The 24,576-nt window shown below is 39.0% G+C and overlaps 1 protein-coding gene across 3 annotated transcripts in view; it reads right to left on the bottom strand.

The window, feature by feature from the left end:
* cdin1 (CDAN1 interacting nuclease 1) overlaps window positions 1-24,576 on the bottom strand; it is an 82,587-nt gene that overhangs the window by 18,701 nt on the left and 39,310 nt on the right. The window contains exon 12 of one of the 3 annotated variants that reach the window (XM_058091417.2): window positions 24,238-24,285. The exons of the other annotated variants lie outside the window; for them this stretch is intronic. Within the exon in view, the coding sequence (XP_057947400.2) occupies window positions 24,255-24,285 (31 nt within the window). The 3' untranslated portion in view covers window positions 24,238-24,254. Of the gene's footprint in view, window positions 1-24,237; window positions 24,286-24,576 lie in introns of those variants that run through there. 3 annotated transcript variants of the gene reach the window in all.

Here is a 24,576-nt window from a genome sequence, read left to right as displayed (position 1 = left end):
GAAGCAGGTGCTATAAGGGAGATAAAACAAAAGCAGCCACCTCTGCGCGTGACTGTATGTGTGTGTTTCATTCCGTGTGCATGTGTGTGTAGGTGGTAGAAGCGTTTCCCTGGTCTTCACAACGTGTTTTTGTCCTCGCTATGGTAAATGGGTAATGGCATATAAGTGCTTTTGGGTAAGCCAGAGAGAAAAAAAGAATGAAAGAAAGAAAGAAAGAAAGGGATCGGCCCAGCGCACACTTTTACAAAGCTGTGGTGAAATCTAAATATTGTTTCAAGCGTGACCAAACAGGCTGACGCCTTTGCAGCAAAAGGGGATGTGTGACAGCGGCGACATTGTTTGATTTGGTCTACCCTTCGTATTATCTTATCGCAGTGCAAAGGTGACACCCACTCAACATCCCCGGCCTTTTGTCCCTTTTTCCAACTACACGCATTCACTATATGCATTTCTTTAAAAAGGCATCGAGTGACACGTTTTGCTGCAAGCTAATGTTTAAAAGAGAGATTTCACAAACACAAGACGCAAGCAATGTTAGCATCAATATTTGAACAAGGCCTCTGCAGGGACGGCAGGGAGATCTCATATACAGAGGCTGGACACTGACATTTGGAATGCTGTCTTTGGAAGCTGCTTCGGGATTTGAGAGTAACGCAGTACCAAGGACCAGGAAGAAAAAAAAGAAAATATCAAGGTCATATTGATATCTCTCACAGTATTGTTTTTAAAAGGCCAAATATATGCCACACAGTCAGGGCCACGCAGACCTGGGTTCGATTCTTTGCTTCGGCATCTCTGTGTGGAGTTTGTATGTTCTCCCTGTGCACATTGCAAAAACATGCATGTGAATGGTTTATTTGTCTATATGTGTCCTGCAATTGGCTGGCGACCAGTCCAGGGTGTACCCCCGCCTCTCGCCCCAAAGACAGCTGGGATAGGCTCCAGCATATTCGCGACAACAAGCATAGAAAATGGATAAAGGGAATGCATGATAACATCCTGAGAGTGGTGTAAAAGTGTCGTTTTATTTTTGAGGTTATCCTTAAAAGCTGGGTGAAACAAAAACAGGAAACTTCTATTGACTTTTCATGACTGTAAAAATAACTGTTTAATATAATACTTATTTTTTGGTGCTCCTGAAAAGACATGTTAATATATACCAGTAGATATTTCTTATATCCAGTTATTATACATATATGTACACATTGAACAATTCTAGAAATGTGTTCCTCTTTTTAGTTTCATGTATTATGATTTATTAAAATCATTGCTGTATTCTAATACTATTTTTAACCCTGGCAAAATATTGTGATGATTTTAGCAAATAATTGAAATTTACTCAATCATTTTCCTAAAATCAAGTCAATCTCGACAAAATGATTGACTACTATCAGGAGGCACCTCTAACATGCATTGTTACCTGCAACGCAATCCAAGAACAAAAAAAAAAGGGGTGGGGGCCAAGAAAAAGAAAAGCCGTCACGGGGAACACGGGGAAGTTGTAATAGGAAATTGCTCTTGGCAACTATTTGTTCAAGCACCGGATTTATTTCGTCTTGATGCCAACCCGGCGAGCCCCCACCCCATTGGAAAACAGCGCAGGTTCCCCCTAATGAGTAATCTATTTCCAAAGCAGTCGTGTCTGGGCATGACAGTTTACTGAGAAGCTTGAAGAAGTGGTAATTACCAGTGTTACGGGGCAATTAATGCATATTACACTGCGGCACTCATAGCGCTGACTGTCAGCTCCCCAATAAAAATGAGCACTCTTCAGCTAAAGGGTGACATTAATTGGGCCCTTAATGACTATGCAGAGGAACCAAGCCAAATAGGAACAAAACAGTGGAATCACTTTGACTCCAGCAGAGGGCTGGAAATTGGACTAAAAATGAGATTAATTGCCGGCGAAGAAAAAAGAAAAAAATATATGGCAAGAGAAAGAGATTGGAATTGTAGGGTGCAGAGAGAGCAAGGAGTGCTCATACAAATGGCAATTCAATTAATTTTTCCATAGTGGATTTTCTCTGTAGACCATAAGAAAAGAGCTTCAAAACGCAAAACTTTTTTTTTAGCCAACAAATTAATGCAAACAATCATTAAAGTGAAATAGACTACTCACTAGCTGATCAGAATTTTAAGACCATGGCTCAAAAAACATGAAACCCCCCTAAAATTAAAATAAAATGTAAAAAAAAAAAGGACTTAGGAATGAGAATTTGCACCATGCTTGTTCAATCACCACAAAATTGGTTTGGGCATGATGCCTGTGTTTCTAGGAGACTAATGAGAATGTTGCTCCAGGTGGTGAAGATGGCTTCAAGGAGGGCATCCAATGGAGATGTTTCCCATTTTTGTAAACGTCCATTGCCAGCCATACCCAAATGTTCTCAATTGGATTTAAATCAGGGTAACACACAGAATAGTAAAAAAAAAAAAAAAAAAAGAGCGAGGTTAGGTAGGCATTGTGAACTGCAGTGTTGTCATTACCACACAATCATGAGGGATCTGCAACATCTCCACACATTAGACACCCCTGCACAAACTTGTTGTTCCATTGAAGGAAAAAGCACCCCAGGTCAAATGTCTGAAACATTTGATCAGCTGATGAACAGCCTGATTCACTTGTTTGTAGTTGCTTACTCAAAATGTTTTTTGTCTCACTCCAAATTCTCATTTTTGCATTTTTATGCTCTACTTACAACCTCCTTAAGATCCAACACTGCAAAATATAAATTCTTAAAATTTTTCAACTTGTCTTAAAATTAAAATCAGTAGCATAACATTTCACATGGATTATGATTTTTATATCAAAGGATGCTGTTTGGTTGACTTTGAAGTTGTGCTAGTTAAAAACAAATCTAAAGGGAATTAATTAGAGTAATGCTGGTTGGTTGACTTTCAAGTTGTTCAAGTAAAATAAAAAGAATGTAAGGTGAATTAACTTGTTTCAAGATAAACGTTTTTCACATTTAGCTAAACATTTTCACCTTCCTGAGTGACATACAACTATTGAAAAACCTTAACAACTATAAAAACTATGGAACAGACACGTAATGGAGAGGAAATGTGATTGCATTTGCAGAGCGATACTGTCACTTAGTGAGGTTTTATAGGTATTATCTTTTGTGCAATGTAATATGTTTGCGTTAGCGTCTACTTGGAAAAATTAATTTGTGTTTTTTAAATTTTCATCTGCCATCAATGGTAACCTTCTTTTGTGGTGTGGACCCCAAAACATCCAAAGAAAAAGCAATAGCAAATGCCTCAAAGGACACCACGCATGATGCCTGAGTTTTGTTTGACTTTTGGTTCAACTGCAAATTGTACGACTTCAGTCGCATTTAGTGTGCAATAAATTGAAATGTTCAGTATTAAACACTCTGAAAGTACAACACACTTACAGTATTTATTCATATAATGCAGAAAGAACAATGAGCAACTCCTGTTCTCCGTGTTGGAGCACCTGAAGCGCTGTGGTCCTTGTGCTGTTCATGCACTGTTGTGTTCTGGTGATGATGTGTTTAAGCACACTAAATAATTCAGTGTAATTGAGTGTTCTGACACAAAGTGAACGCAATAAAATGCGTACTCAAAGTGCACAAGTTTAATTAAGGCTCAAAATGAGTACTGAATACGAAAAATACACACATGTTTAGGTTCCACTGTGCAAACCTTTTTATGAAGCCTCATGACTAAAATGGGATTTTAAACTGAATGCAACCCATACTTTTTCTTTTTTTTTTGGAATGTAGTACTTTTAGCACTTGAAAAGTTTGTTTAGAAGAAAATACCGAAGACATGAAGTCATTTTGATTAGCGTTGCTAATGCTGGTGAGGCTGTAGTCCCGAGCATACCACCTTGAATATGAAAGCTCCCGTAAATCGTAAAAATATCAGCGTGCAAAACATGCAGTCATTTGCATACATTTTTGATTTCTGATTTCCCGGCTATTTAAATATGCGGTTAGAAATAGTGCGGCGCTGCCTCTTGCGCTGTCACGCTGCACACTCACGCTGTCATTGGCCCTGATAGAACTCACGCGCTTCAAAGGCAGCTTTGCAGCCGAGCGGAGAACCAGCAAATATTTGAATTGCAAAAACACATCATCTTCCGAGGGGAGCAAATTCAAGACAACTTTCTGGAGTTGGAGACAACCCCTCCTCCCACTAAACACACCCCTCAACCTCGAGGAAGCGAACCCCTTTTGCACACAGAGCAAAAAAACATATTCACAGGGTAAGCACTCCCCTGGCTAATTTACCACATCCAAATCTGCGTAATGGGATATGACATTCTACAGGGGATTGGGTGGGGGGGGGGGACTTTAATACAAGGAGAGAACCGTAAAATGTTTAAGCTTGCCTTGTATATAAATGAAATCCACCACCCAAATCCAGGTTCTCAGACAACCTGACATGGGTTTGATTACAGAATGAAATGTAATTAGCTGCTTAAGTTCTCCAGTGAGGTCGTTCAGCGATCCTCAGATTCTATACAAACACATTACACCTCAAGATTTTGCACTGCCGCCTACGTATGTTCACAAGAGACAAATGTTGCACGGCTTCCAGCTAAAGAGAAAGTTAAAGAGAAAATGTCCAAAAATAATTGTAATCATAAATCAGCAGTGTGGCTTATTGCTTTATGAAAGTATGAGCCCAGACCCGTTTGATGCCAGAATAAATAGTAGAGTTAAGCCAAACAAGTAAAAGTCGAGGCATGAAGGCCACGGACAACCTTAACATCAATAAATAGTCATCGTCAGACATCTAAGAAAACAGTCATGCAACAAGGGAGACACTCATCTCCTGTCTTTATGACGAGACACATCTGCAAAAGTTGAATTCAGGCTTTGAGGAGCCAGCAGTTTTTCATCATGTTAAATATGCCTGAATGTGTTTTTTTTTTTTGCTGTTTATCACCATCCCAAAACCAAGATACAAAGACAGTTGAAGCTGCAAATTAAGCCCATTTCAAGCTTGGTTCTGAGTGGGTCAACTCACTTTTGAAATCTGGTTGGAAGTCGTGAATTGTGCGCAAAACTGACAACAATTGGCCACTCTCAACCGGCCTTACGATGATGGTACAGTCACCCCTCGTGTATCGTGGAAAATTGGTTTCAGACCCAACCGCCATAAGTGAATTTCCATGAAGTATGATTCAATATTATTAAGTGGAATAGTTTCATAGTTAAGGCACAAAAAAACTCTTTATGATCCTCTAAATACTGTTTTGGTCACACTCACAAGTGCTGAAGAGGACTTCCAAATAGCTGCCGAACGCAACTTTATAAAGGAGTTGATAAACAGTATAAGAGTTGATAATAAACAGCGATTCATCCGTTTAAAATGTTCACTTTTAACATACAGCCATATGTGTTGGATAACGAATCCGGCTGTGCCCCGCCCCGCTTTTACTCATGTTTTAACTGTGTATTAACCAATGAATGTTGTATTTTGGTGTGTCTTCTATTCTGTTTACTTGCTTTATTCAACTGTAAAGTGTCTTTGAGTATCTTGAAAAGCGCTATACAAATAAAATGTATTATATTATTATTATTAGAGGCTGGGCAATCAAGAAGACCAGACAAGACCTTACTTAAAGACGTCTCTGAATGGTAAGTAGTCTTAGCATTTAGCTTTAGGTTTCTACAACATCGGTAATGTGGTCATCACACATTTTTTTGTGGGACTACCAGTGTTTTAGAAACCCGGGTAGATCCACTGATTGTGGTGGGAAATGGCTATTATCAACTGCTTTTGTTCCATTACTTACTCAAAATAAACAGTTAGGATACTGATAAACTGTTACTTCTGACACTTTCGACACAACCAAGTAACGTTAAGTAACTGGCCCAACAGTCCAGTGTGAAATGTCAATTTATGTACCCTTTTGCTGGTAGGGAATGTGTAACTGCAATGGCTTCCGCCTGATGTTTTGCAAACAAATGTAGCTTTCCTTTACACCCAAAGAAACACTTCCTGGGAGACATTGCTAACACCGCAAACAGAGAAGCGGAGCTTGGACTACATTTCACACTGAAGGGAGGCTGACCATTGAGGCAGCAGGTCCGAGCCCGACATGCCACAGCTGAGATGGAGAAGCCATGGCTGAGATCAAGTGGAAAAAATGTTTTCCTCTCATACTGTGTAGAGGTACTAAGTTTTAGTCTTCTTTGTCTTTCTTCCCCATGCAGTTTGAAACAGTGACAACAACTTAAGTCTTAAATTGAGGTTAACTAGGTAGCGCGATAGCTTACTATCCTAATGGAACCTGCCTTTTGTCCCTTCGGTGATCCAGTAGTCTGCACAATGTGATGGAAGTAAAATTGTGTAAAAATGACTCTAAGGCAGGGGTCTCAAACACGCGGCTTACGGGCCAAAGGTCACATAGCATTTAGAAAATTGTGATAAAATATAAGATAAAAACATTTGGAATTCCCCCCAAATTTTAATGTTTAAAGAATAATTTAAATTTAGACAGAGGGGTCTCCTTGACAACACTTCCATTCTGTCTAAATCAGGAGTCTCAAATGTGGCCCGCAGGACACTAGTTTGAGGCCCCGGCCTTGATATGAAAGTTTAATGTTAGTGCGGCCCGCGCAAGTTTGATATGGATGCTGTATGGTATCATGTACCCAGAAAAAATTATTACGTTTGATTAATGTTCATGTTAAAGGTTAAATAACTGTTAATAGTTATCCTCCCTATCCGTGTGGAAGTGGTAAGTTTTTGGCTATTTAAGTTTAAAGGAAATAACTTGAAGGCTACCGTTTAGGTCGCTAGCGCTCTAGTTTGCGAGTTAGCATGTGTCTCAAGACCCTGCAGTTGCGCAATATGTTGTAAATAAAAAGAGTATAAATGTGACTATAGTCGTGTTTTGTCATGTCTACAGGGCTCTCATAATGCTTTGTTCATTTTAATCTGAAAAAAATAATTTGTCTACCCACCAACTATATGTGGTTTCTTAAGTTTTTATTATTTGCCGTTTTATTATTATTATTATTATATTTATTTATTACTGATTGATTTTCTTTATTCTTGATTTGTTTATTTATTTTTCATCTTATTTTGTGAAGTAAAATAAAAAGTAAGATATTTGAGAACAGTGGAATGTTTTACCAGAGCTTTTCTTGTAGACAATTGGAACCAAAGCGAAGTTTTTAAAATTTTTTTGTTTTTAATAAATGCATTTTTTTTTTTTTTGGAAAACCTGATGCGGCCCAGTGTCACCCAGACCCGAGCTCCAGTGGCCACCAAGTAAATTGAGTTTGAGACCCCTGCTCTAAGGTGTTACTCCATATCAACAGGGCAGTAATAATTTAAATCTGTATTTCGGAAGTCATAAACAGGTTTTCTACGCTCTCACTACAAAAATATTCAGTTTATTAATGTATGGAATTTCACTTATTTTGGTTGGGTCTGCAATTAACTGTGATAAATGAGGGAGGGCTTAACAGAAGCAGGTATTTATAATAAAGAAAGGATCATCTAAAAGGCGTACCACCAATGTCTACTGCCCCAGTTGCCCCAGTCAGGTCTGAGCAGGAATCAAATGTGAATAATGGACAGCTTTACTGCACAATGACCTCTTACTGGGCTCTTGACCTAAATCAGTGCTAGCAATAAGGGGCCCTGTGCTAACGCTCAGCTTGGTATGTTTCACCAGCAAGACCTTATCTGTGACTTGAGGAAGTTTGAGTAATAACTAAAGACAAGCCACAACAAAACCAAACCCCACCTTGTCAAACATAATTTACAATGTATACTCCTCTATTTCCAGCGTTGCTGTTGCTGAGACAACTATTATATGAGAACCACAGAGATTTTGGGATGAATGCAAATCTGGGTGAGTTGTTGCAGTCTTTTAGAGCAATGTAACAAAAATCACTTACATTTCATTTTATTCAGGGATTTAGATAATAGAAAAAAAAATTTTTAGACAGAGGGGTCTCCTTGACAACACTTCCATTCTGTCTAAATCAGGAGTCTCAAATGTGGCCTGCAGGACACTAATTTGAGGCCCCCGCCTTGATATTAAAGTTTAATGTCAGTGCGGCCCGCGCAAGTTTGATATGGATGCTGTATGGTATCATGTACCCAGAAAAAATTATTACGTTTGATTAATGTTCATGTTAAAGGTTAAATAACTGTTATTAGTTATCCTCCCTATCCGTGTGGAAGTGGTACGTTTTTGACTATTTAAGTTTAAAGGAAATAACTTGGAGGCTAGGCTTCAGGTTGCTAGCTCTCTAGTTTGCGAGTTAGCATGTGTCTCAAGACCCTGCAGTTGCGCAATATGTTGTAAATAAAAAGAGTATAAATGTGACTATAGTCGTGTTTTGTCATGTCTACAGGGCTCTAATAATGCTTTGTTCATTTTAATCTGAAAAAAATAATTTGTCTACCCACCAACTATATGTGGTTTCTTAAGTTTTTATTATTTGCCGTTTTTTTATTATTATTATATTTATTTATTACCGATTGATTGATTTTCTTTATTCTTGATTTGTTTATTTATTTTTCATCTTATTTTGTGCAGAAAAATAAAAAGTAAGATATTTGAGAACAGTGGAATGTTTTATCAGAGCTTTTATTGTAGAAAATCGGAACCAAAGCACTGAAAAAGTTTGTATATTTTTCTGTTTTTTTTGGGGGGGGAAACCTGATGCGGCCCAGCCTTGCCCAGACCCTAGCTCCAGTGGCCCCCAGGTAAATTGAGTTTGAGACCCCTGGTCTAAATGTATTTCATACATAAATGTATTTCTCAATGTATTTCATAGAGTGGCTGGGCTTGTCCTTAGACATAAGGTGAGAAGCACTGTTATCTGGGAGAAACTGGGAGTAGAACTGCTGCTTCTCCGCAGTGAGAGGAGCTGGATGAGTTGGCTTGGGCATCTGGTCAGGATGCCTCCCGGATGCCTCTCTGGGGAGGTGTTCAGGGCACCTCCAACTGGCATGAACCCCCGAAGACAGGACACCCCAAACCCAGAAGAACAATCTGGTGTATGCTGTCCAACGCAAAAATAGCTCATAAGAGTTTATTTTAAGCGCTGATTATCCAGCAACTTCCATGGTTTTCTTGATAATAACCAAAATCAATTAAGTTCTTACATTAATAACTATAGTATTGTACTGCCAAAAAAAAAACGTTTGGGAGCCATTTTTGTTGCCACTGTTATATTTGTCCAAACAAAACTACTTTAGTTGTACCGAGCAGTAAACTTAACAAGAAACAGAAGAAACAAGGGTGATTTAATAATTTTTTCCATGACTATTTCCAGAACAAAAATGTACACATTCTGGACAGAGAAGAAGGATGGTTTGAAACGTGGGGCTACAACACCACATTTCTCCCACATACAATGCTGTCCTTTCATCCCTTCCTCAAAGACGCGGCCATCTAGCCTCTAAGGGAATAAACGCAGCATAGCCACCTTGGTTACAGATGGGTCCATGATCATCGTTACATTTGAAGGGGATGCTAACGAAGGTGATACCACACTAACGAACATCGTTGGCATTGTATGCTAATGATCGTCATTCGACATGGCACATATCTCATCAAATGAAGTTATTTTTCCACAAGCTTGCAGATATTTGGTACTAAAAACGAAAGGTTTTCAAAACCTCCGGCCAAAGTGTGGATCTAGAGAAAAATCTGATTATGTGTTTTACATTTCCCAGCGTCACTACCTGCTGTGATGTCACACGTGAAACTTGTATTTCCATCAGAAACAACATGGATGCTCTCAGAACTGTGTTGGTTGTAGCTATTTTACAAGCGCTTTTTACTTGCTTGTATTTGCAAGCCCAAATATTGCGTCACTTCAAAGAGCAGAGGTGAAGAGGTCGGCCAACTTTGCTCAAATAACAATTTCACGTCCGATGAGTCCTACTCGTAGCAGGCTCCGACGCCGACTTGCTTTGGCAAGATTCCCAATCAACATATTCTTGCGTCTTGTTGACTTTGTAGTCTATTCAGTCCACACGAGTGAGATGTGCTTTATGTTTGTAGAAGTCGTGGGATGACAGAGGATGATTCTGACTGGATAGAATTTTAGGAACTACTGCCACCTACAGGTTTGGCATACTTATGACTAGGGTTACCAATGCATTTATACGATTACGTGTGGATGCATTAAAAAAACATATAAATATAATAAAATATGAGTTTGGGTGGACACCATTTTCTTCATGAACCGAGAGGGGAAAATATGCGGTTTTAAAAATACCCTGCTACGTGTGGACAAGGCCCAAGACAACAGTTGATTGACCGATTGGATGCCCTGATAATACACTGACTTGGATGAAAGAGAATATTCACAGCCATATTAAAATTAAATTTTTCCTCAATAATATTATGAGTTTATGTTCCTGAAATTGTGACTTTTTAGTTAATATTTTGACTTTATTCTCATAATTTTTTTCCTTTATGCTGTTTTTTTACATTTTTCCTAAGATCATGACTTTATTCCTATAATGTTTTTTTTTCGCAACCTAATTTGGAAAAAAAACAACTGTCAATATTATTTAAAAATAAAATCCATGTCCTTTAATAATTTTTAAATATTTTGTTTTTTCTTAATATGAAGAATTCCTGTAAAATTTGTAATGATTTTTCCATTTCTGCTGTTGTTGTTTTGCCACAAAGGGCCCTCAGGCTGCACTTTGGACACCCCTGCTGTATGTGATGAAATGTTGAGAAGTTATGTGTGTGTGTGTGTGTGTGTGTGTGTGTGTGTGAGAAAGAGAAATAGTCGCACATAGTAAGGAGAGCTAGCACGCTTCCAGGCAGTCGCATCAAAACGGGGAGGGAGACCAAACATGACATCAAGCGTCGCAATTAGCTGACCCCCTTTCCCCGGAGTCGCCGTTTGAAATGCCCTGCCTTTAAAACGGTGATTAAAATATGTTTGCTTTCTTATTCAAAATGACATTTGACAAGGTTAGCAATATTTCAACTAACTGCAAAAACATTCTTGCGGCCATAATCTTTAACTTTTTTTTCCATTGAGGCGAAGGGGCGCAGGTAACCTCTGAGTGAGTTTCCCATGAACTCATTGCTACAATTAAAAAAAAAAAAAAAAAAACATGGGAAGAGGAAGAAAAAGGAAAAAAGAACCAATTCCTCAATGTTTCACTAAGGCATATTTTGTTTCACCCAGACAGTTAATGCTAAATGTTACAGGATTATTATTCAGACAATTTAACCCGACCTATTTTAAGTCATTTTTTAAACCACAAGCTCCATCTTTGCACTTGACTGTCAGCAACTCAGAGGATAAAGTTTCTCCAATCGGTAAACCCCCTCATCACCAAATTAGGACTGGTGTAGACCGCAGTCCAGTGGTCATTCCCCCCAAAAAAGACCAAACGCGATATGATGCGATTTAATGATGCCTTTCACGAGTATTATACAGTGACATCTCCAACAATTGAGAACTCACATTGAACCAACATTTAAGAAGACTTTTTGTCGGCATGCGTTCAGCAATGAATCATGGGACAGGCTCAAAAACAGGCCGTTTGAAGTTAATGGTTTTCACTTCCACTCTGGTTGCAAGAGAAGAGAATGCAAAGTGTCGGTTGGGACAGTGAGTCTGGGCTTTCTGGCAGCTGGGCTTGATGCTGCAATGGCACTTTCCATCAGAGGCCTTTCGCCAGACAGCTATATTCTACCCTCCTTTTGGTTGCAACCATCACGACACAAGAAAGAACGCAACTCAAGTTGTCATTTCAAGTCATTATCAGTCATTATCGGGTGTGACATGGAGGAAAATTCTCAGTGTGGATAATATAGGATATCCCTCAAAATGGGCATCTCAAAAGATGCACATTTGTAGGGAGGCAACCCCAAAGCCTTTTCCTCTGCATAGACCTTTTGTTTCACTTGAAAAGTCCATGAAAAATAACAGCCTATTTCAAATTCCAGACTGATGAAATGTTGGATTGACCTAGTACAGAGTTGGAATTTTATTACCATGTTAACTCCTTTAGAGGGCTTTTTTATGATTCTATTTTAGACATTAGAGAAACAACATACTGGTAGTGGTAGCAGTAACAGAAATAGTCAGTCAGAATTCCAAGTGCTTTTTGACGATGCCCAGTGCCATTTATTTTTAACGTTTTTTTGCTCTTTTTTTCCTTTAACTTTGTTTCTGCAGTGCACTTCAGACCAGTAACAAGTGAACCTGCACTTTGGGCACCCTTTGTGGTTCTTCCTCAGGGTTCAGCGAATGCTGTTAGCTCTGTGAGTACACCACAACCCTATCCAGGATTTTTTGGGGCGGCGCATGTCACCCAACGCTTGTTGTTTTCCGGTAGGGTATGCACTGTAAACTCCGGGAATCAAGGATTTGTTTCCGAATATTTTGGGGATCAACCAACAAAGTCCCAAAGATCAACTGGTCCATCGTGAACGATAGGTTGGCAACCTCTACTCTACAGTCTCCACTCTGCTGAAGCGGTCAGGTTTAGTTCCCCTTGGGATGAACTCTGGTATAGTGACTTGGGTCTCCCGTTGCTGCCCTCAGTCGACTCTTCGTTAAATGGTCTTCCTGCGTTTGGTCTCGTTTATTATTTGTGAACAGGTCTTGTTCAACTCCACTGTCAATATTTTTAAGTGGACAGTCAAGGCAAGTACGAACGATGCTGCTAATGTCCAATAAAAAAGTGAGTTCATTTATTTTTAGGTGTTTAATAGAATACAGTGGTCATGGATTTGTATTATTATGCTAGCATAATGGCGTTTTTGGACACAAATCTGTGGACCTAATAGAGGTTTTATCTTAACCCTCACAATTGATGAGTATAATCAGAAGGTCAGCACTTGGACACAGCCTGCTCATGTGTCTTTGATTACATACTCCCGCTAAGGGAGAGGGAAGCAGCGAGGTTTAAGCTATCAGGCAATCAGATGGCGGACAGACGTGAAACTCAAACCAGAGCCGGTTTGAGAGAAGAGGGCTGCCTGGGAAAAAAAAAAAAAGAAAAAAAAGGATGGCTGGAATTGGGTCCTGACGAAGCTCTTTAACAAATGCCAGGCCAGTGAGGAAAGCCTCAGATGTGCTTGTATTTCTTTCGGTGTCTAGCAACAAGGTCCTGAAAATAATTAATTGTGAAATATCATACAAAAACAAATACCTCTTCAACTGGCTTTTAAAATCTTACTTTACTTTAAGTATGTCAATCAAAATGATGTGCCTTGAACTACAATCAGATAAAGGCCAAACAATTCCAACTGTATCTCAAAGTTACTTCTCGTGAGTGATGAGGTCATATGAAGAATAAAAGTTTGGAAAAAAAAAAAAAAATCTCTTCCAAGCCAAAATTAAGAATGATGGATGGAAATTCAAAACAGCATCCGTGATGATACTTATTGAGGAGCACAGATTGATTTGAAGGTGTTTTATGGTTGTGTGGTTTTTACAGCTCTGCTTAGAATTATTGTTATTGTATAGGATCATCTCAGTTAATGGGTGCTTGGGAGTCATGCCAGTAAGAAAGACGGAAAAAACGGAAAAAGAAAGGAGAAAATCAGAAAATGAAAAGCTTGTGATAAATCACAGAGACAGTTTCATCAGGAACTTTTTTGTCGCCAGTTTTGTGTTAAAAGGAGAGGTCACAGAGTGAGGACACAGCAAAATGACTTAAAAATCTCACTACATATGCATACGATAAGTGTGCATATCTTTAAAAGGCAATTGCATTTCCTCCAGCTACATCTTGAAATACATCCGATGCCTTAAAACCCAAGAAAAGGGTCATTTGTACGATGTGAGCTGGTGGAAGCAAAACGACAACTGCTTGAAAAAAAAAGAGCAAAAATATGATGGGATGGGATAAAAACAAGGTTACGTGTGGGACAGTGGGCCTATAAAAAGGAGCCCGCTGTCTAGGTTATCTATAAGAAACCACTTATCACAAGCGAGCAGCCCTGCACGGTGACTGATGGGCCTCTGCAGAGCATGAGTACTGCTGCATTATCAGGTACACACAGAGCGTCTCTTTAAACACAAAAGGCAGAAATATGAAGCATTGTTTCCTGGGGTGTCATTTGCTACAAAACATTGTATTTGCTGCACTGTCTGAAATAGAAAGAGACAAACATTTGGTGGCAGGACATGGAAATTTAAATGACGATAAGGAAGGTGAGCAGCTCTGATTTAAAGACATTCACGTTAGACCTTTCTTGATGCAAATTTGTTTTTCAAACCTCAGCTTCAAAAAGAATTGCCATGAATTCTGGACTATTGAGCACATGCGTATATAAGTCGCACCCACCTTTATTTAAAGAAAAAGAAAAAACATATATAGGCCGAATTTGTCTGTCACCTTGTAACATGGGAGATTTACACAGACTGACACACTATAAACCCTGCAATCCTCCCATCATCACTTGTTAGCTCCGATGAGTGATTCTTTTTTCCATTGGGAGTTCAACAACTGCCGCGGTCCACACAGTCAAAGCTGAAGCTGTAGTAATTAAACACTTGATCAAACTTACTGAAGATTTTCAGATCAAAACACAATTCATGCATTCACTTATTGAATCAGGACTCTAAGCATAATGGAAACTATAGTTATTTTAGTAGCACCTTATAGTCCGGATTACAGCATATGTATTCAACAGTTAGGGACTGAAAATGAAAGCCTTTTCGTGACTAAACCAAACTGGGCCTATTTAAAGCATTGATTTTTTGGTAAACACTAAAGTCATAATTTGCAATGTTTATGTCGACTTTTCACACTGGGCTAAAACACAGTTAAGACAAAAAAAAAATGGCAACTACTGTATCATTATCCCCCAACCCTACTGGACAGGTGACAGACATCAGTACGCCTTCCTGCATCACGGATATCTAATACAAACTTCACATTTCAAAATCATGCCAGTGCCAACATTTCATAGATTCAATAGATTGTAAATTAATGTCTGGGATATTGAGAGGAAAAAAAAAAAACAAGATCCCAAAATTACCTGCATATTGCAATTAAATTAAATTTAGTTAGATTCAAAGATTATATTCTTTAGAAATCTTTACAATAATACCTGCCATTTAAAACAAAGGTATACAAAAGATTTTGTGTGAGCTACCAGTAACTCGCCACCGGATTTTGAGTAGCTCACCAGCTGGTCAAAAAATAAGCACATAATTAACCATTCAAAGCAGACATTGTGCATCCTTGAAAAAATTGAAAATTGCCATAAAATATCACAAAATGACCGTTAGATGGAATGCAATTTGTGAATAAAATCCATCTAATGTTGCCACTCATATAAATAAAGCCAAAGTTGCTTAGTTCCCCTTTCATTGAAAAATATAAGCAAATAATAATAATAAATATATACATAACTAATATATACAAAATCAAAGTTTGCCCACAGGACAATGTAACGGCATGATGTTCTTTAAAAATATACACAGTATAAACTGTATTGTACTGACTCATTGTTATTACAAATGGAATAAAAACAGTATATAGCTTGAAATAATACAATAATTTCTGTCCTAACCTATAAAGTGTTACTATATAAAGAAACCGTACACAAGACCTGTCTAACAAACAAAGCTGTGCCGATGAAAACTATGTTGTAGTTCCATTTTCAGTATAGATGAAGTGTGCCCTGTCTGAGCCCAGAGGGGCATGGAAGAAAAAAAAAAAAAACAGAAAAAGAAGGAGACACAAAAGTATGTCTCGGGGAATCTGATGTTATACAATGTGAAAGCTGACAAAAAACATGGACATTCATCTTTTACAAAAAAAGTTCCAGTGCAGAAAAAAGGAAATTCACAGAGCTGACACCCTCGCACCTCATTTGACTTGAGGCTTCCCTCTCCATCTCACAATGTCACAGCGAAGCAGGAGGAGGGATATGTATCTCTGAGGTGCCACTTCTCTCTCTCGCTCCCCACTTGGGATCGGCGGCCATGTCAAAACTGGCTCTCAGCCTCAGTGGTAAATGACAAATTTAGATAATGCATATATCTACACTTACTGATAAATTGGAGACACAGGGAATGGGGGCTTAAGTAAAGCTAAATCCTGAGGCTGCTTGAGAGACCTGAGACTGCGGATTACACCCCGGACGCCTTAAACAATGCACCCAAATGTGCATCCTTAAAAGCATGAAATCCTTGAAGCATCAGAGCTTACTTGTCATTTAGCATTAATACTCCAGCATGCCTGCACGGGAGGGGATGGGGGGTGGGGGGTTGACATGATGCACTTGTGTGTGCTGAGGCGCCCCAAAACAAACACTTGCAAAGCCCAAAAGGAACTACCATTGTGGGGAGTTTTCTTTTTTTTGGCTATGGACTATTCTATGAGAGGATGTCATAACAAAGGAAACAATAAAAGAGGCCACGTTCCTGCACTGCATGGGGTGCCCATAACTATAAATACAAGGAAGGCAATGTCACAGGTGCTCTTGCTTTATAAGGGAAGGAAATATTGCTGCTTTCACAGTTACACTCATATCATCTCCTGAACATGGCTTATAGATACCGATAAGAATTTATTTTTGCAATAATATGTATAATAATATCTGTTACAGTGTACGTTAACATAAAATCGAAGCAGGAATATGAACACACTGCATACTGAAACCTAGCTTACCGGAACATTAACATAAGCCACGTTTACATGGACACAAATATTCCAATTCCATTCGGGTTATTTGTTCAAATGCAAAGAATCTAACCTTTGTATACACCTCATTCCAAAAGAAAAGTGCCAATCCGAATGAATATATAATGGGATTCACAGGGGTGGAATATTCCTTACCCCAATCCGATTGAGGTATCTTGTACCCACTCAATCGGAAAGTTGTCAGGATGCGTTCTTTCAGCGTATGCTCAGCTGTGACGTAACACGCAGACGTCTCTCAGGTTTTGAAAATGGCGGACTGGACTACAGCGGAAAGTTCGTTTTTTGATACAAACTTTAAAAGACCTGAAAGTTCAAGTTGCTGCTTTAAAAAAAGCGTAGCAACTGTCCCAACAAACGTGGTAATCACACTCTCATCCGCCATCTTTGATGAATCACATGATGTTGTTTACGTTTTACTCCGCATGCCCCATTGACTATTCCGTTTGATTATAGCGGTGCATGTAGACAGGAGATTGGAATATTCCTTTCCATGTATACACTGTTTTCTGGTACGTCATTCGGAAAGATTCCATTGGGAAAGAGGAAAATCTCCTCATGTAAACGTGGCTATAGATGCACACGCCATTGTGGAGCGGTCGTATGAGGGTCTACTAGAACGTAATTTCCAGACAACACAGTCTCCATTTAACATAAGGTTATCTAGAATATGGTTATGAACTTGTTTACAACATGCCGTAAAAGGGTGTGGCATGGACACACAACATTGTGGAGCAAACGTATGACAATCTAGTAGAAACAAATTGCCTGAAAAAGGCACTGTCTCCCGATAACAGTTGGATAATGTTAATGCTGTGCAGAAAACCTGTTTATGACATGCTGAACAAGAAGGTGGAGTCACACACCATTGTGGAGCAATCACATGGTAGTCTACTGGAAACTAAACACCGATGTAAGATCATCTTAGGACTGACACAACCGAGGTAAGCAAGGTGTCTGTTAGACACCAATCACTGGATTTACTTAAGATCATCTTAATACTGGACATAATGGGGCCTAGCTTCCCGGAACATTAACATGGATGCACACAACATTGTGGAGCAATCGTAGGACGGTCTCCTAGAACCATACTGCCAGAAGAAGTCACCTCTCCACTTCATATAAGTTTATGTATAGTACGGCGAACCATTTAGAACATGTGGTGAAGGGGTGGAGCAGAATTTAACATGGACACACAACATTGTGGAGCAAACGTATGACAATCTAGTAGAAACAAATTGCCTGAAAAAGGCGCTGTCTCCCGATAACAGTTGGATAATGTTAATGCTGTGCAGAAAACCTGTTTATGACATGCTGGACAAGAAGGTGGAGTCACACACCATTGTGGAGCAATCACATGGTAGTCTGCTGGAAACTAATCGCCGATATAAGATCATCTTAGGACTGACACAAACGAGGTAAGCACGAGATAAGTGTAAGTGTTTGTTAAACACAATAACTGGATTTACTTAAGATCATCTTTAATACTGGACATAATGGGGCCTAGCTTCCCGGAACATTAACATGGATGCACACAACATTGTGGAGCAATCGTAGGACGGTCTCCTAGAACCATACTGCCAGAAGAAGTCACCTCTCCACTTCATATAAGTTTATGTATAGTACGGTGAACAGCAACCATTTAGAACATGCGGTGAAGGGGTGGAGCAGAATTTAACATGGACACACAACATTGTGGAGCAAACGTATGACAATCTAGTAGAAACAAATTGCCTGAAAAAGGCGCTGTCTCCCGATAACAGTTGGATAATGTTAATGCTGTGCAGAAAACCTGTTTATGACATGCTGGACAAGAAGGTGGAGTCACACACCATTGTGGAGCAATCACATGGTAGTCTGCTGGAAACTAATCGCCGATATAAGATCATCTTAGGACTGACACAAACGAGGTAAGCACGAGATAAGTGTAAGTGTTTGTTAAACACAATAACTGGATTTACTTAAGATCATCTTTAATACTGGACATAATGGGGCCTAGCTTCCCGGAACATTAACATGGATGCACACAACATTGTGGAGCAATCGTAGAACGGTCTCCTAGAACCATACTGCCAGAAGAAGTCACCTCTCCACTTCATATAAGTTTATGTATAGTACGGCGAACCATTTAGAACATGTGGTGAAGGGGTGGAGCAGAATATAAACATGGACACACAACATTGTGGAGTAAGTACATGACAGTGTGTTTTCCGGCGATAAGTTTCTAGTAGACTATCTCCACATAATGTAAGATCATTTATAATAGCGCACAAGAAGTGTTGTAAGGGGCATAGCTGCCTAGAGCATTAACATGGAGTCATACAACATTGTGGAAAAGTCACATGATGAAATTAATCGTCTGTCTCCCCTCAACATAAGATTATCTATAACACAGCGCAGGGAACTCAACAGCATGTGGTAAAGTGGGGTAGCTTATCACACAACATTGCGGAGCAAGCACATGACTGTCTTCTGAAAACTAATTGCCGGAAAAGCCACTATCTTCACATAACATATGGGCATCTATAATAGAGTGCAGGATAAGAAGAATAGCACACCCATAACGAACAGGCTATTGGAAAGCAATCAATGGAAGCAATACCACTGTATGTTAAATTTCTAATCCTGTGCAGGGAACCAGTTTACAACATGCATTAATGAACATAAACACGACATTGTGTGGTGATCATATGACAGTAGAATGGAAACTACTGTGGGTAGATTCGGCAGTGAACTCGATGACATTTTAAAATCTTAAAAAAAAAAAGTGGACATTAAAATGTAACACAATTTCATCTTTACTTCAAAATATCACCGTCGCAGGCCACAGGACTTGCATGTGTATCACCGTCACCCGAGAGGTGCCAGTACCTGTCCTCAGGGACGCTCTGTTACGTCCAGGCCAATTGAATCAGGAACAGCAACCATAGCCTTTGGGTGTTCTCTCTCAGGTGACATCTCCTATCTACAGGGGGGCTTTATGATGGTGCTGCTGCCGAGAAACCATATCTCGGTTAAACTAAGACAATACTCTATTTCTATAACTACTCACAAAAAAAGACGCATATTTGAGTAGCATCTAGTAAGTCAGCAATGATCTATAAGATAATTAAACATTCAGCTCTTTGGTCAAGATGATGAAAAATGATGGACATGTCAATTAAAAAAAGACTAATGCATATGTTGACTTAAGAAATTCGAGTGCTTAAGTTGACGGCTTGTAGACATTTATGGAATCATTTCAGCAAAATCCACAGCACACAGTTACGCCTATAACTGGAAAAAAAAAGTTCACAAAGATCTCAAGATGTGTTATTGCAGCTGTGTCAACTAACAAAGAGCATCACGCAGCATTGTGTTTAATCACAAGCCAAAGTGTCAGTGAGAAGATTAGTAATGTTGGGTGAATGATCTTGAGTTCTGGCATCAAAGTTGAGGCATCAAAATAAATAAATAAAGAAATAATTGCTTTATGACCAAGATGAACTTTTGGCAGAAGATAACGTTTTGCAGACATGATATATCCCACTTTTCAAGCTGGAATCTTTAAATCCGATACCACAATTTGGGGTAAAAATATGCATAGATGAGAAGCATTGGACAAGCAATTGGCTAGCTGCTGTAGTTGTCAACATTTGTTATTGAGTAATTTCTCATTGTATTTTCGTGACAATGAACATGAACCAAATATATTCATTACAGCATTCTTCCGTTTTCCTGTGATTTGATCCTAGGGTTTCGTCAAATACAATGTAACAAACTAGCCTGTTTACAATGCAATGTATTATTCTAAGAAATCACATGATCAAACAAGGAACACTACGCTCTGCTGACATTGGGCCAATGAGAGTTGCAAGTGCCAGGAAGTTGTGACACACAACTGAATTCGATCTCACCAGGATGTACCCAAAGTCTGCATCAACAGTAAGTTCCATCTCTTTTGTCATTTCTAATTATTTTCGGGTGTCTGGATTAGTTGAATTTACATTCTTTGCAATGGGAAAATTTGCCTGGGTTTTCATATGTTTCAGTACTTTTGGTAAGAATTAATGGTGAAAAGTCAGCTTCCACTGTTTTGTCTACGGTGGTTAGAGTGGTGCATCTTATTACACTCTTGTAAAAAAAAAAATTACAAGTTTTACGGCGGTGACAATTATTGTTACATGATTAAATTCATATGTGGCCTGAAGATTCTGAAATCAGAACAAAACAGACTTTCAAACACACAAAAAATATATCCATATTTGTGCCTTCAAGACACAATTCCAGATGGTCAAGACAGAGATGATGTATTAAGGCAAAGCAAAATGTCTTAACCCCTGCTTCATATGAGGGCTAAATGAGCCATACTGTGCCATTATATTGTTATCAATCATTTTGTGTGTGGATGCCTGACAGCTCCTTATCAGAGCTAACCTTTTCATGCCTCCGTTAAAAGAGTTTTTGCAGTTTAAAAATCTCACAGATGATTTACTTTGGGAGGAGAGATGAGACCATTGATGCCCATGTTCATTTCCTCATAGGCCAAGAGGACTGGCCAGGATGAGGTTTATGCAGAGAACAACATGAACAAAAAGACAATATTCTGATGAGTAGTATTGATTTTTTTTTTTTTTTTTCATGGTACACCGTTGCTCTGGGCAATTAAATTGTGCAGAGATCCTTCATATTAATAGGTGGACTTTATGAGATGAGGGGCATATCATTAGACTTAATAAAAGGCAAAACACGACAATGAAGGTGAGAAAATAGAAGCAGATCAATTTAAGGGCTCGGTACTAAGGTCTGATATCAATGTCCATTGTTATGATTGATTTCGTATGGTGGCACAGTGGTCATGTGGTTAGTTCATTGGCATCATCAAATTGGTCTTTTTGAAGAAACATCGAGAACTCAGAACAATGAATTAAATAAAACTAAATGATGCTGTGATTTAGTTTGGGCCCCCCTGATCATTTTCAAGATTTCCCTTTATAGGCCACTGGTTGTTGGGATCAGAAACTTCAGTTAAATATATCATATAGCAGACAAACACAGTGATGGATGAGAAGTGAAATGAAGTTTATAGGATTAACTAAAAACGTGCGATAATTATTTAAACAAAAGTACGCAGGTGTATAAATTTGGGCACCGCAACAAGAAAATTAACTTAATATTTAGTAGATCCTCCTTTACAGAATAAACACTTCCAATAGCTTCCGATGAGGGTCTGGATTCTGGCTGCAGGTATTTTTTACCATTTTTCTTTTCAAAACAGAAATTACCAGGGGTGTCCAAACTTTTTCATACCACTGTGTATATAATGTGTGTTTGTCGAGTGTGTATGCATATGTGTACACAATACACAATGTGATCTATTTGTGTATATGTGAGTTACTCAGAGTATTTCTGAGTTCTTTGTCAGTTTTTGTTTAAAAAACGCACATTAACAAAAGTGAAACATACTCAAAATAAGAAATATGGTGTGATTTTTGTAATCAGTACAATTTGGGGAACTATTGTGTTACTCTTGTGCTAACTAACAATGCCCTGAAGACCACCGTGTTACATCTGTTTAATTAAATGTAAATTTATCAGATTCTTCTACTGTGGTAATTTTTTTTTTAATCCACTGTCTTCTTCAAAGTACCGCAATGCCATCATGCAATGTTAGCAATGACGCTAAATACCGAAAACAGCATATCTTGTTCAAACAGTCTTAAAGTGTGCTTACCCACATTTCTCAAAACACACAAGAGACTCGTTACATGTTTAAATTAATATTCACCAGCAGGTGAGTAATTCTTACACAATAATGCAGAGAGTTGGGCGAGATGGATAACTCAATTATCCCAACATCCGTCAGAGCACAAGGGCTTGCCGGCTCTGGAATGCCACCAGCTATGATTCATGGCTGAACGACAACGATAGCCGCTGTTAGGCCATCTCATCCAGGCACTGGGCTTGAACACACTGTCTGATTCCACAGAAGACCATTTTTTCATGCTTTTTTTTTTTTTCTTTCTTGCTTTTTCCCTTATTTTTTCGGCGCATTGTACGTGCAGCATCATTACCCCTCACTCTACTGAAGAGGGGGTTCATTATGGGGTTAGTGTGTTGGCAAGACTATTGTTTGGATGATAAATGCAGTTGGTTAGAGCTTTGGAGAGAAAATTACTTATATTTTTTCACTTTCCGTCTACAAACCCATGTTCCCACAGCTCCCCCCTTTTTTTTTCCCTGCAAACCAAGAACAATTAACACAAAGGGTGAAGCAGCTCAGTTAAACCAAATAGGGAATTCAGGAAAAATAAGCAAATCAGTGGATGTGTCAATCAAGAGCAATGAAGTAATCACAAACTCTGCTGTAGATTTATAAATAATGGCTTTGGGGTTTATAGTTTGGCATGCATATCCCAGTTTGAAGCATACAGGAATGGACAAAACACCCCAAACATCAGCCCCCTCAGGGTTCACTTTGCTGTTTATACCATAAAGCATTGACCCACAATGACATAAATATCTGAGACAATGACGTTAAAGGGCTAACAACGAATGAAAAGTCACGTCACATGTGGAAATGTCAGCATTAAATGTCAATTAAAAATTAGCAGCTGCTGAAAAAGGTACGGATCTGATAGGACTGACAGTTTAACATTCCTGTTCTGACACCGGGATGTTTATCTGACCGGGCTTGTGGCTGACATGATGGGATCTACATTGTCACTTGTCTAATACATTTGGACAAGGCCGTGCCACTGAATATCAATGAAAGACACCTCAGGGCAAATATGTAAGGCTCTCAGACTGTGGCTATCCTCCCAATCAGCATGTAACTACCATGATAGTTTATCTGCTGGTGACTGGCAGCGCTGAGATAAAAGACGGAAACTAAAGGCGACTTTCTGTAGTACACAGCAAGGATTTGAAAATGTCATCTGCCTTTCTGTCTGCCTGTAGAGCCACTCATTCAAAATCTGGTCACAGTTACTATTTATTATTTTGGATTTAACAAACAGAGTCATGTGTGTCTTTAATGGGGCCACTAACCATCAAAAACATCCATTGTTTAAATTTGAAATAGTGACTTCAGTAATATTGTTAATATTGTACAAAAAGAAAATAATACATGGATGAAAGGCACACATTTGCATATCTTATTTTTATCTTATTTTTAATCATTATTTTTTTATTTCAGGCAGGGAAACAGACTCGTATAGTGGCAGCAGGTAAAAGTCAAATTAGACGTCATAAGATGCTCAGTGGGCGGCACGGCAGTCTAGTGGTTAGCGCGCAGACCTCACAGCTAGGAGACCAAGGTTCAATTCCACCCTCAGCCATCTCTGTGCAGAGTTTGCATGTTCTCCCCGTGCATGCGTGGGTTTTCATACTCCGGTTTCCTCTCACATTCCAAAAACATGCTAGGTTAATTGGCGACTCCAATGAATGTGAGTGTGAATGGTTGTTTGTCTATATGTGCCCTCTGATTGGCTGGCCACCAGTCCAGGTCACTGTCTACCCGAAGACAGCTGGGATAGGCTCCAGCGGTAGAAAATGAATGAATGAAGATGCTCAGTGGAGAGCCAGGATGCTGAAACAAAGCAGCATATCGTTTCAGCCTTTCATCCAGATGGCAACAGAGTTCTGGGGGCCCTGAAACGGCATTTTTTGAAAAGGGCTTATAGTGTGGGCACTTGACAATGCCGCCTTGTGGTTTCCATATGAACAAGCAAACCACTACTTCAAATGATGATGTTGCCGTCACATGAACGGAAGTGCACTGCTGCTGAAAAGTCAAATTAATATTTTGACAAGCATGACTCCCAGTTGACATTAGCCTGATATATATTGTCTTATTAAGTAATTATACTTCATTGTCAGTCCAGACAAGCTGAAAACATGTTATGTGTTCCTTCTACTTCTGTTGTTTTGGTGTGTAACATG

Source organism: Doryrhamphus excisus, linkage group LG14, assembly GCF_037039965.1.
Source record: "Doryrhamphus excisus strain RoL-2023G ecotype Guam linkage group LG14, RoL_Dexc_Guam_v1.1, whole genome shotgun sequence".
Taxonomy (NCBI): domain Eukaryota; kingdom Metazoa; phylum Chordata; class Actinopteri; order Syngnathiformes; family Syngnathidae; genus Doryrhamphus; species Doryrhamphus excisus.
The sequence above is the reverse complement of the archived record's forward strand: the minus strand, read 5'-3'. Positions and strand labels throughout refer to the sequence as shown.